At 39.1% G+C, this 13,535-nt stretch overlaps 1 protein-coding gene across 1 annotated transcript; it reads right to left on the bottom strand.

Annotated features, from left to right (window-relative positions):
• Nucleotides 1-5,211: 5,211 nt before the first annotated feature.
• Nucleotides 5,212-8,145, bottom strand: LOC125191968 (7-deoxyloganetic acid glucosyltransferase-like). The gene is made up of 2 exons (XM_089065991.1): nt 7,538-8,145; nt 5,212-6,271 (listed from the first exon to the last, which is right to left on the bottom strand). Exons 1-2 carry the CDS (start codon nt 8,067-8,069, stop codon nt 5,343-5,345), a joined length of 1,461 nt encoding a protein of 486 aa, XP_088922117.1. The 5' UTR covers nt 8,070-8,145; the 3' UTR covers nt 5,212-5,342.
• Nucleotides 8,146-13,535: the final 5,390 nt, after the last annotated feature.

Raw genomic sequence — 13,535 nt, 5'->3', positions numbered from 1 at the left:
GAAAACGTAGATGAAAGAGGAATCTTGATTATTTCTCTCTGGTGAATTTTCGATACAATTGGAGAAAGCTAGAAGGTGATTCTTATATCACACAACAGTGATAACAAACTCAAAACAAGAAAAAAACAAACAACGGCTATTTCAAGATCAACGGCTTCGATTCAAAGCCCTCAACTATATCAATCCTACGGCCGAGATCAAAACTAGCATTAATAGCTAAAAACGTGTTTCAGCTTCCACGCCTTTTCCTTGCTCGAGCCAGAACTCCCTTGGCTCGAATCAGCAGCTAACTCAGCTCACAAATCTCCACCTTAGCTGCATGACTTCGAGACCATCATCTTCTACACATCTCTGTCTCTAACAATGTTCATGCCAAGAATTCTTTTGGCAGAAGCCAAGTCCTTCATGTCAAAAGCCCTGCCTAAATCATCTTTCACTGCTTGGACCTCATAAATCAGAATGAGCATATTTTAGAGGAGCAGATGAAGTATGCTTACCTTTGGGGTAGAGAAATTTCTTTGACTTTCCCAGAATGCAATCCTCACAGGTTTGATCATCCTTTACACCATCACTAGCAATGACTTGCTTCTTTATCAGCTGGTTGATGCTCCCAAAAGCAGGATGCCCGAGTCTTCATGCCACAATCTAACTGACTCAGCCTTTGTAGAGTTCACCTGCCCATGCTTGACTACTGTGGCAGCCAAATAGCATAAGCTGTCTTTTTTCTCAGCCTTCAATATGATTTCTCCACCTATTCCCACCACCATCACACTAGCAGAGGAACAGAAAGAATAGCCCTTCCTTTCTAGAAACACCCAGTGAGATCAAATTTCTCTTCACCCCTGGAATAAACCTGACCTAAGTTAGGATCTTGACTGACTCATCAGCCAATCTTAGTCGAATGCTGCCAATTGCTTCAACTTTGCAGACCTGGTTGTTGCCAAGAACTACTGATCCTGATGCCTCCTTGATAGAATCAAACCAGTGCAACCTAGAACATATATGGAAACTACAGCCTTCCTTCATTCCCCCTTTCTTCGCCTTGAACTTTCTAATGTTCAAGCTCTCTGGAACTTGAGAGTCTTGGTTCCTTGAATCTTGATGCCTGCCCATTCCCTTTTGCAGTTTTTTTTCCATCAAAGCAGAGTGCACCTCTACAAAAGTAATTTCCTTATCCCGCCCATACAAGATCGCTTCTCTTAGCTGGTCATAGGAATCAGGTAGCGCATTGAGGGCCAAAATGGCTTTATCCTTATCGCTTACCTTAACATCATACGCCACCAAATCATCTACAGCCTTGTTAAAACCCTCTAGCTGCTCAAGAATTGATTTATCACCAGAGAAACAATAGGAATATACCCTTCTTTTCATGTATAATCGATTGGCTAGAGACTTACTACAATAGATCTCATCTAACCTTTCAAGAATCTCTGCAGCGGTGTTTTGTTCCTAAATTTCTCTTAGAACCTTATCGCCAAGGTTCAAGATCACCGCATCATAGGCCTTGAGCTGCATCTCCGCGAGCCTCGCCTGTGCTTTTTCATCAAGAGCAGACTTCCCCTTATCATCGGGATCAGGCTTCTCCAAGACTGCTGCGCATCCCTTCTCAATCAGAATCGCCTTAATCTTAATTTTCCATAGGCCGTAATCATTTTTGTCATTAAATTTGTCTGACTCCAGCCGCATTTTCATTATCGATCGGAAAAATTCGTTGCCCCTCCTTCCCACGGAAGGCGCCACTTGTTGGTACTAACGTTCGGAGCGATTGAATAACGAGATGAAGAAAAAGCGCGAACAAGAAAACGTAGATGAAAGAGGAATCTTGATTATTTCTCTCTGGTGAATTTTCGATACAATTGGGGAAAGCTAGAAGGTGATTCTTATATCACACAACAGTGATAACAAACTCAAAACAAGAAAAAAACAAACAACGGCTATTTCTAGATCAACGGATTCGATTCAAAGCCCTCAACTAATTTCAATCCTATGGTCGAGATCAAAACTAGCATTAATAGCTAAAAACGTGCACGCCTTTTCCTTGCTCGAGCCAGAACTCCATTGGCTCGTACCTGAGATCGAATCAGCAGCTAACTCAGCTCACAAGTTCTAACATTATTCACTAAATATTAAAAATATGCTTGTAACTCAAACGTAGAAATAAAAAATGGTAACAATGAGTTGGTTATATAAAATCAATGGTAATAAAATAATTTGTGATTTTTGTGACTTCTGTCTTTTGGAGGAGGGCTGTCAAATCGTGCGGATTGGTTAGTTATCGGGTCAATCCGTTATTGACCCAACCAAATAAGGTCAATCCCAACCCAACCTGAAATCATCATGTTCTTATCGAGTTCTAATCCAACAGATTCGTGTCGGATTCATGCGGATCATCGTGTCATCCAGAAAAATATGCACTTTGGGTGGACACGAGTGATAGGGTTTAGGGTTTAGGGTTTAGTGATAGTAAGTTACTACAATACTCCCTTCATCCCACAAGAATATGCACTTTGGGTGGACACGAGTGATGCACTATTCATTAGCACTAAAAATACCTGCAAGTTTATAGGGTAGATCTAGTATAGCTAAAGGTCAGTACCGGGATATCGAACACAGGGAATAAGATTGCAACTGGCTATCATATACTAAGCGTCATATACTATTTAGAGACACAGAGTTTTGGGTTTTGGTTTTTTAAACTAGACAAAAATATAAACAAATAAAAGAAAGTATAAAAACAAATAATACAAAGTAGACTAAAGAATGTAGAGTTTTAGGATCCAACTACTACGACCTAGTGATGATTAAACTCACAGAACCTTTACCTTTATGTGTCTCCAGGATTATTAGGAAAGTCGCTACCATAGGATAAGCCCTCTCTCGAGTGCACCTACCCAGTTGATTAGATTCTAACTATCAAAGTCTCCTTCCAATATATTAGATTCTAATCCCTTAAGTTCCTAAGACTCAAACCCCTCACAAAGGGTCCCTTCTCTCAAGTGTAGATAAACCTATGTGTTGTACTCGTTCCTTTTACCACGTAAAACTAGCTATCTCTCGATTAATCTAGTTAGACGGACATAGTTCTAATGTTGGCCAAACAAAAGAACAATAAAAGCACAAGAACAAGCAAAATAACCACAAGAGCTAGGCGAAGGTTCAATTCAATTAAATCAAAACATATTCAAAGTAATCTTCACCCAAAGCTCCACAAATGTATCTAGCTACTCATGTTTACAAGAATCCCACAAAATAATCGGTAGAAAACATGGAAAACACAAGTAAATTGATACTAAATGCCCCGGAGATGAATTGGGGGTTGAGAATCCTTCGTCTTGATGGTTGAAATCTTCTCAATCGCCCTTCTCTTGCTCTTGGACGAAAATTGATGTATTGGGATGTTCCGAGGCGGATGGGAGAGTGAGAGGCGGTAGATGTGTTCCCCCCCTATGAACCCTAGCGTTTTCGGCAAAATAATACGCCAAAACAACGTACCCGGCCGGGTGTAATTATAAAGGGTAAAAATTCACCCGGCAGGGTGATGATTTTCGACCATTTTCTGACCCTTTCAGCGCGGAAACACCGAACCCGGCTGGGTGGTTAGTTCACCCGACCGCGTGAAATTCTCTGAACAACGCAGTGTTCGTATAGCGGCCATAACTTCTTCTACGGGAATCCGATTGAGGCGTGCAAGATACCCACGCGAAGCTCTTTCGAAGAGGAAGAGAATGGTATGAATTAAGGGCTGATTGGACTTAGAAATCTCCAGAAAAACTGCCTCGAACTAAGGCTACTGCACATCCGCTTATTTTGCACATTTTTCTATACATTCTTCACAAAATGGTCAAATACCAAAATAATAGAGAAGTGATCATAATCATATCCGATAATAAACGAAATGTGATAAAAAAACATGCAAGATTACTCTCTAAAACAAAGCAAAATCCATGTATGTCAACGAGTTTTAATACACAATTGAAAAAGTAAGAGAAAGATTGAAAGAAAAGGTAATTAAAGTATTGTTAGTGAATAATGGATCTCATCTTAATAGAGATAAGAGAGTTTCTGAAATTGGAAAGTGCATATTCCTGTGGGACGGACTAAAAATGAACAAGTACATATTCTTGTGGGATGAACTAAAAAGGAACTAGTACATATTCTTTTGGGACTGAGGGAGTATAACCTAACACAACACGAAAACAACCAAAACATGATATTATACGATCCTAATCCGACCCAACCCAACTCGAAGATTTCAGGTTCTTATTAAGTCGACCCTATAATGACCTAAACCCTAAATGTATGTGTTCGTGTCAGGTTAACTTCGTATGGATTCTTATCGAATTATCGTATCGGATCAAAAATTGTCAGCTCTAGTTTAAAGAAGAGGGTTCCAAATTATAGGTGGGTTTTTAGGGACAAAAGTTTTTGGAAGATATTTAGCTCAATTGTTCAATGTGTTGGGTACTTGGGCTTAGAATTAGTTGGACACTTAATTGGGCTCTTGCTAAAGTAGTGTTGTGGAATGGGCCGCTCGTGGAAAACTCAAATTAAAACAAATCTTCTTCTTTGTGGCGATGATGAAAGCGAATGAAGGGTAAACACGATTTATTTTTTTTCAAAATTAAATTGAACTGAAAAATCAAACATTCCTATAAATTTACCCGAACTAAACTGAAATCCGCATAATATCAACACAAAAAACCAAAAACCGAACAACAAACACTGAACCAAACCAAAATTGTTAAACAATATCCAAATATTCAAATATCATATAGTGTGTGCCACATTTATTTCAACAGTGAAAAATGAAGCATTTAAATTGTTTTTCACTTTGTTAACTTGAACTTTTAGCTTTTCATATAATATAAAAATATCTTGTTTTAGTTTTATTTTAGTTTTCCATATAGTCGAACCAAATTAAACCAAAATCAAAATTTTCTAAAACAAATTGAACTAACCTAAATAAAAAAAATGATTTGGCTCGGATCAGGTCGGATATTCAATTGTCAAATTTTTTGCCTACCCCTAGCCATCATGGAGAAATTCAAGTAGGTTAAGGGGTTCGGCAGCCCCTCCCACATCCCCGGATCTGCCACTAATCTCAACGACGAATATACATTAGCGGTCAGCCTGCCACTCAATGCATCATGTGTTTTGAACTTTGGATAATCTCTCTTTGAGTAAGTTCCACGTATCATAACACAATGGGAGTTCAAATCAATTTGTGGTACAATAATCTTTAGTCATCCACTAGGTACTATTCATAATTTCACATACTTATATACTGCACAATTGCACCTGACTCTTACTCAATACCAATTAATACCATTGGCAATACATAACTATATCACCAACGACTTGATATACTGAATTAAGTAATCTAGATTATTATACGACGAACCCCCTTTACTAACAGTCATTTTCACAAGTTTAGCCAAATTTTCAGCCCTTTCAATAAACTCATCCTTTCTCACTTCCATCAAATTCCTAATTGCATTCTCAATAATCTTTCTATCACAAGTGTCCTTAATATCCAATCCGATCTTCCAAACCTCACTCACAAACCTACTATTCATCGTTTGATCCCCAAAATATGGCCAGCACACCATCGGCACGCCAGCAGCAATGCTCTCAAGAGTCGAATTCCATCCACTGTGCGTCAAAAAGCCTCCGACTGCAGGGTGGTTGAGCACCTTCTCTTGTGGGGCCCACTCTACAACCAAACCCTTCCCTTTAACAAGTTCCTTTAAATCCACCGGAACTGGATCCTCTCCATCGTTCCCGGTGATGGAATCCGGCCTCATGACCCACAAAAACCTCTGCGAACTGTCGAGCAAGCCGTGCAAGAGCTCTAACACTTGCTCTCTCGTCACAAGTGCTAAGCTCCCAAAGCTCACATAGATGACGGATTTAGGCGGCTGCGCGTCCAGCCAATCGATGCAGCTCCAGTCTTCCGCCCATAGGCTGGCCGTGATTATCGAGGACTCCGTCTTCTTCTCCATGAGTCTGTATTTCACTTGCTCGTGGATTGGGCCGATGGAGAAAACTCTTGGCACGTGTTTACGTACCTCTGCAACTATATGCCCCTCTAAATCTTCACAAGTGTTGAATCTGGCAACTTGCGCCCTCTTAATCAGCATCGTTACAGCTACAATGTCCTTGAGAATGGGGTCGTTTAGGTCATCGACACGGTAAAAACTCGGCAAGTCACGCCTTCTTATGAAACCTTCCATTCCCGGTATGCTTTCAATTAATCCATCCATTGATTTTCCTACATAGTTAGAAAAATATTTTGCAGAAGATTTAAGAGATTAGAATTTAATATAGGTAAAATTTAAATTTTGATATGTCTTGAAATTTTAAATCTCAGCTGGAAAATCCACTACGTTTGGATTTGTTAACACTTTCTTCCTGACACTTATACTACGGGGCCCACTCCAAATTGATTAAAACTTCTTATATAATATTTCATGACAGCTGTGAAATTATATGAAAATGTTGCCACATGTGTGTTTAACGATGTCTTAAAAATATGCATTGTTCAAAACATCAATAATACAGTGTCTATAATGGAGAACAAATGAAAATTTCATGATTTTTCAGAATTTCAGAACGAATTAGAATTTAATCAAACTTTACCATTTTAATGACATAGCAATTAAATAGATATAAGTAATAATTGAATAAATATAGTTTATTAAGAGATTAAATATATTGATTTTTTTTAAAAAAGAATAAGTAAATGTAATTAACTTGAAATATTTCAGTAAAAAATAAGTATTCAATTAATTTGAAATGGAGGAAATATTACAATACTCCATTTGTCCCACATTAATTGGCACCAGTTTATTTAACACGATTTTAAGAAATATAGTGGTAAATGAGTGGAAAAAGTTAGTGGAATATGGGTACTAATTTTATACATCAATTTTATACTGCCCCCGTTCTCTCATAGTTGAGGCGGAACTTTTCTGTACGGAGTTTAAGAAATGAATGTTGAGTGTGTTAAATAAATAGATAAAAAAAGTAAGAGAGAGAAAAAAGTAGAAAGTGAATAAAGTAGAGAAAATAAAGTAAGAGTGAGAAAAAGTGTGAATACCTCCATCCCCAAAAATTTGTCCCACTTTGACCCGGCATGGATTTTAAGAAATGTAATGGAAAGTGAGTTGAAAAAGTTAGTGGATTATGGGTCCTACTTTTATATATTAGCTTTACAATAAAATGTGAGTAGGAATGAGTTAGTGGAATATAGGGTCCACTACCAAAAATGGTAAAAGTGAAATGGGACAAATTTTGAGGAACGGACAGAAATAGAAAAATGGGACAAATTTTCAAGGACGGAGGTAGTATTATGTGGGGGAATTGACTCAACTATGATGGAACTTTTCGAAATAGAAAAATAACCCAACTATGAGGGAACGGAAGGAGTAATAAAATGCTAGTGAAATGAGTAAGCATAATGTACCAAAAGTAATAAAATGTAAAGGTGTCAATTAACGGGGACGGGACTGAGGAAGCAGTAGTTAGTGTAATTAACCTTGGAAAGGAATCTCTTGAGCTTCAAGGAGCTGAGGAAAACGGAAAAGAGCCCAACAGTAGGAAGTGGTGGCAGTTCGGAAGCAGATTAAAGGAATTCCATTCTCTTCACAAAAGTCGGCGGGGAAACTCAGCATACCGTCGGCAACGAAGCAGGTAACCAGCCGACGAGTGGCGGAAGCCAAGAAGTTTTCTTGGATCATCATTTCCTTGAAGAGAGGGACTGTGACGTTCTTGACAGAAGACATGAACTCCATGGCTCTGTGGCCGCTGCGGGGGTGGTCTTCGGGGAGGCCATCGGGGAAGGTCCGAAACTGGAATCCTGGGAAGTGGGCGAAGGTGGAGGCGACGGTGGTGTGCTGGAGGAGACGGCGGTGGCTGAAGTCGGAGATGATGAAGGTGACGTCGAATTCGGCTAGGCAGAAGAGATGGGAGAGGTTTAGCATGGAGTTGAGGTGGCCCTGCACCGGCATCGGGAAAATCAGAACATGCGGCGATGGTCGGAGATTTTGTTGGTCGGAGTCGGAAATCATGTTGTTACTGCAGTTCAAGTGTTGGGGTGAATTTTCTGAGCAATTATTTGAGAGTAGAAGTGGTTTAATTGATGATTGTGGGGCACCAATATTGATTGCTGGACCTCTTACAGCCATGTATAGGTTGATATTTTTGGGTTTTAAAATTCAAATCTATATCTTCAATATCCCAATATTCTTTCTTGGACAGCTAAATTTCATCATATTAGGTTAGTACTACTCCCTTCGTCTCTTAAAATTTGGCATCATTTGACCCAACATGAGTTTAAGAAATATAATAGAAAGTCGTTTGAAAAAGTTAGTGGCATGTGGGTCCTACTTTTATATACTCCCTCTGTCCTATTAGAAATGGAAGTCTGTCCCATTAAAAATGAAACGTTTCTAAAAATGGAAACAATATGCTCTCTACTTTTTCTTCTCTCTTACTTTATTCTCTCTTCATTAACTCATAAAACAACACTACATAAAATCTTGTGCCGAAAAGTAAATGTTGCATATTTAATGGGACGGAGGGAGTATTAATTTTAAAATAAAATGTGAGTGAGAATGAGTTAGTGGAATGTAAGGTCCACTACCAAATATGGTAAAAGTGAAAGGTGACAAATTTTTAGGAATGGACGAAAAAGGAAATAAGTCACAAATTTTCAACGGAAGGAGTATATAGAAGGAGAACTTGTTAATTAAAAATTAGGTCGATATTCATGTGAAAATTTTATTTGGGAGTGTATACAATTATATAGTAGACTAAAATTAAATGTGCAATAACATTATATCGGAGAGGAACTTGTATTAATTTATGATGGAGAGCCACTAATATTAAAACTCATTTATTTTAAATGTACGTGCGGTTTTCCCTCTCCTCTAGATCTCTGTCTTTTACTAATTTTTGTTTTATTTCGCGTGTATAATTCAAAAACACAATAACAGTAGTATCATAAGTGCATGATTAATAGGGTTGGAATGGTGGATAAATGATTTGGTAGTATGTATGATGGGTTCTAACATTATTCACTAAATATTAAAAATATATTGTAACTCAAAAGTAGAAATAAAAAATGGTAACAATGACTTGGTTATATAAAATCAATGCTAATAAAATTATTTATGATTTTTGTGACTTCTGTGTTTTGGAGGAGGGCTGTCAAATATTGTGGATTGGGTAGTTATCGGTTCAATCCGTTATAGATCCAACCCAACCTGAAATGAGCAGTTTCTTATCGAATCCCAACCCAACAGATTCATATCAGATTCGTGCGGATTATCGTGTCATCCAAAAAAATATCAACCCTTTGTAAATGATACTCCATCTGTCCAAAAAAAATAGAGCAATTTGTGTATGGCACGCATTTAAATTGTTTTTCACTTTGTTAACTTGCACTTTTAGCTTTTCATATAATATAAAAAAAATCTGGTTTTAGTTTTACTTTGGTTTTTCATCATGGAGAAATTCTGGTAGGTTAAGGGGTAAGTGCTTATCAGGGTTCGGCAGCCCCTCTCACCGGATCCACCACTAATCTCAATGACGAACATACATTAGCTGTCAGCCTGCCACTCAATGCATCATGTGTTTTGAACTTTGGATAATCTCTCTGTGAGTAAGTTCCACATATCATAACACAATAGGAGTTGAAATCATTATGTGGTACTCCCTTCGTTTCTTCATAGTTGAGTCATTTTTCCATTTACGAAAGTTCCTTCGTAGTTGAGTCATTTCTATATATGGTAACTTTTTACTCTTTCTTACTTTTCTCTCTTAATTTATTTTCTCTACTTTATTCACTTCATACTTTATTCTCTCTACCTTTTGTTGGAACTAGAAAGTGAAGAACACAAAAGAAAGAAAATATTTGTATGCTGAACGTATATCAGAAGATGACTCAAAGTGACTTATTTATTCCACTAAAATGAGGTGCTATTTATAAGCCCTCTAAGAACACAACGTGCAAAATATCTTAACTAAAAATAGCTAACAATCAGGAACACTAGCTAAACAATACTAGCTAAGAAATAGGAATGCTGAAAACTAACAAAGACTAAGTCACGATAAGCTTGAGCTGTCAATTATGAGTCAGCAATCTTCATTCAACACTCCCCCTTGATTCATAATTGCACACTCTGAGCATATTTCTGAACTTGACATGCTTCTCCGAAGACAACGACTTGGTGAAAATATCAGCCAAATTCTCAACGCTGCTGCAAAACTTCGAAGAGATACCCCTTCATTAATCAAATCTCTTATGAAGTGAAACTTAATATCGATGTGCTTCGTTCTCCCGTGCATAACTGGATTCTTTGCAATCTCAACATCTGATCGATTATCACATAAAATTCCAGTAGCCTGCTTCTGCTCCTGCTCAAAATCAGCCAATACTCTTCTCAACCACAGTCTTTGACAAGCTGAAGAAGTGGCAGCCACATACTCTCGAAAGCGCTGTTACTCCATGCATCTTTGAGCTCCATGTTACAGCTCCTGACCCGAGATTGAACACGAAGCCTGAAGTACTTCGCCTATCATCCACCGAACCTGCCCAATCACTGTCCGTGAACCCAACCAACTCAAAATCAGCAACATTTGAGTGCCAAATACCAAAATTTTGAGTTCCAACTATGTAGTGAAGAATCCTTTTTGCAGCTCCAAAATATTGACGTGTTGGATTGTGCATAAATCTGGAAACCATACCAACGGCAACGGCAATATTGGGCCTCGTATGCGTTAAATAAATCAAACCTCCAACTAGACTCCGAAAGCTTACTGCATCAGCTTCCTCCGTACCATCTTTGAGCTGCAACTTTTCATTCATATTCATGGGAGTAACTGCAGCTCTGCAATTCGTCATGTTAAAGCGCTTGAGAATATCCTCGGCATACTTTTTCTGGAAAACGAACACTCCATCTTCTCCTTGCTTAATTTCCAATCCAAGAAAATAATTAAGCAAACCCAAATCTGTCATCTCAAACATATTCATCATACTCTCTTTGAACTCAGTAACAAGAGAGTTAGAAGATCCCATATATATTATATCATCGACATATACACAAACAAGGAGCAAGCTACCGTTACTTCCCTTTTTTGCATACAATGTAGGCTCGTTAGCACTTCGTTCAAATCCATCTTGCTGGAAAAACGAATCCAGCTTGCTTTACCACGCCCGCAGAGCCTGCTTCAAGCCATATAAAGCTTTCTTCAACCTATAGACCTTATCCTCCATGCCTTCAACAACGAATCCTTCCGGCTGCACGACATATACTTCCTCCTCCAAGTCTCCGTTCAGAAACGTAGACTTGACATCAAGTTGATAGATAGGCCACTTAAGATGAGCAGCCAAAGCCAAGAACATTCTCACGGTTTCGAAGCGAGCAACCGGAGAGAACGTTTCCTCATAGTCGATGCCCTGCTGCTGTGCATAGCCCTTGACAACCAAACGAGCCTTGTGTTTCTGCACACTCCCATCTGCATTATACTTTGTCTTGAACACCCACTTCAAACCAATTGCATTCTTATTTCCGGCAAGTCTTCCAGCATCCAAGTTCCATTCTTTTCAATTGCTCCAATCTCCTCATTCATTGCATTCTGCCACTTCTCTTCTCCAACAGCATCATGGAACCGATTTGGATCCGCAACCATAAGAGCAAAAGTACATCTCTCATAAAGTTCAGTTAGAGACTATAGCCTCGTGGAGGTGGTGTTTCAAGAGATGAACAACTACTTAATGAAGGTGGTGTATTTAAGTTTGGAGGATTTATAGGGCTGGTATGAGGCGTATTCGGAGTAGTATTTGGTGAGTTTATGGGGCTATTTTGTGGTGAATTCGGAGGGCTGCTGTGTGGCGAATTCACACCAGAATCTGCATCACTCGAGTTCAGCGGGAAGAGCATATATGAATCATCTTGCTTGCTCTCCCAATCCCAACCAGCATCTTCATGAAATGTGACATCTCTGTTGATAATAACTTTTCCACAAAGAGGTTTATATAGCTTATATGCTTTGGATTGAGAAGAATACCCAATGAAGATACACTTGTCAGATTTCTCGTCAAGCTTTCGACGATGTTGAGAGCTCACCAAAGCATAAGCTACTCATCTAAAAACCTTTAGATGGCTCACCGTCGGCTTCGTACCTCCCCAAGCTTCATATGGTGTGCGATTTTGAACAGCTTTTGTAGGAGATAAATTCAGCAAGAATACGGCAGTAGCAACAGCTTCTGCCCACAAGGAGTTGGGGAGATGCTTCGCCTTCAACATGCTTCTCGCCATCTCTACAACGGTGCGATTTTTCCTCTCCGCCACACCATTCTGCTCCGGCGTATATGGTGCTGTCAACTCATACGACTATAATCATCGATAATTAGAAAGAAATACCGACTTCCACCAATCGACTCCGTATTTGTAGGCCCACACAAATCAGCATGAATGAGCTCAAGACAATTAGAAGCTCTCCATGATACACCACTAGGAAAGGATTTCCTCGTTTATTTCCCATAGATACATCCTTCACATAAATCAAAATCATCAATTTTAGGCAGCCCATGAACCATACCTTTCTCACGAAGAAGCTTCAACCCATTGGTGTTGAGATGCCCATATCGTAAATGCCACAACCTCGACGCCTCTTGTGTGCTGGAAACAAGAGCGTATTTCTCAACATTTGACATTCGCAACGGAAACATTCTATTCTCCAACATACAAGCTTTTGCAATGATTTGCCCAGATTTCTTTTCTTTGATGACACATAAACGATCATCAAACACCACCATATATCAAGTAGATATCAATTGCCCAACACTCAATAAATTATTTGCCAAGTGTGGAATAAAATATACATCATAAATGAGTTTGGTGTTACCATGGCCATCCTTTACTACAACAGTACCATTCCCCTTACCTTGAATGGATTTGTCATCACCTAGCCTGACTTGAATCTTGCGAGATTCATCGAGCTCTTTGAACATCTCCTTGTTGGAACACATGTGATTCGAGCAACCACTATCCACGAACCACACATCATTCGGCACATCCACGGCGTCTGCAACCGCCATGAATAACTTGTTATCATTCGCCTCTTCTTGGACGTAATTTGCTTGTTTTTCCTTCGACCAACAATCTGCTTTCATGTGCCCATATTTACCGCAATTATGGCACTGAATATGGCTCTTGTCGCCTTGTTGTCCACTAAAATATTGCTTTGCGTCAGATCGACCGCCACGACCTCGACCTTGGCCACGCCGCGACCTCGGAAACCTCCTCTGCCTCGTCCTCTTGCCGTAGAGAACTCCTTCTGATTGGAGAATTCACCTTTCACCTGAAAAGCTTTTTCATCACACTTTTCAAACGATCGGTTAATCCTCGACTCATGAGCTTGAAGAGATCCCATCAGTTCTTCAAATGAAAAAACCGAAAGGTCCTTTGATTCTTCAATTGCAGCTACAACATGATCAAACTTTGGATTCAAGCTTCTGAGCACCTTCT

The sequence above is a fragment of the Salvia hispanica genome, chromosome 2 (assembly GCF_029641045.1).
Source record: "Salvia hispanica isolate PSC_SH4W2 chromosome 2, Shi_PSC_v1, whole genome shotgun sequence".
Classification (NCBI taxonomy): domain Eukaryota; kingdom Viridiplantae; phylum Streptophyta; class Magnoliopsida; order Lamiales; family Lamiaceae; genus Salvia; species Salvia hispanica.
Note: the sequence above shows the minus strand (reverse complement) of the source record. Positions and strands in the feature narration are given on the sequence as shown.

Excerpts from the sequence above, each read along its gene's own strand:
- LOC125191968 (XM_089065991.1), bottom strand. The coding sequence starts at position 8,069 with ATGATTTCCGACTCCGACCAACAAAATCTCCGACCATCGCCGCATGTT. Across the intron at positions 6,272-7,537 it reads TCAAGAGATTCCTTTCCAAG|GAAAATCAATGGATGGATTA; the intron begins GTTAATTACACT and ends CTAACTATGTAG.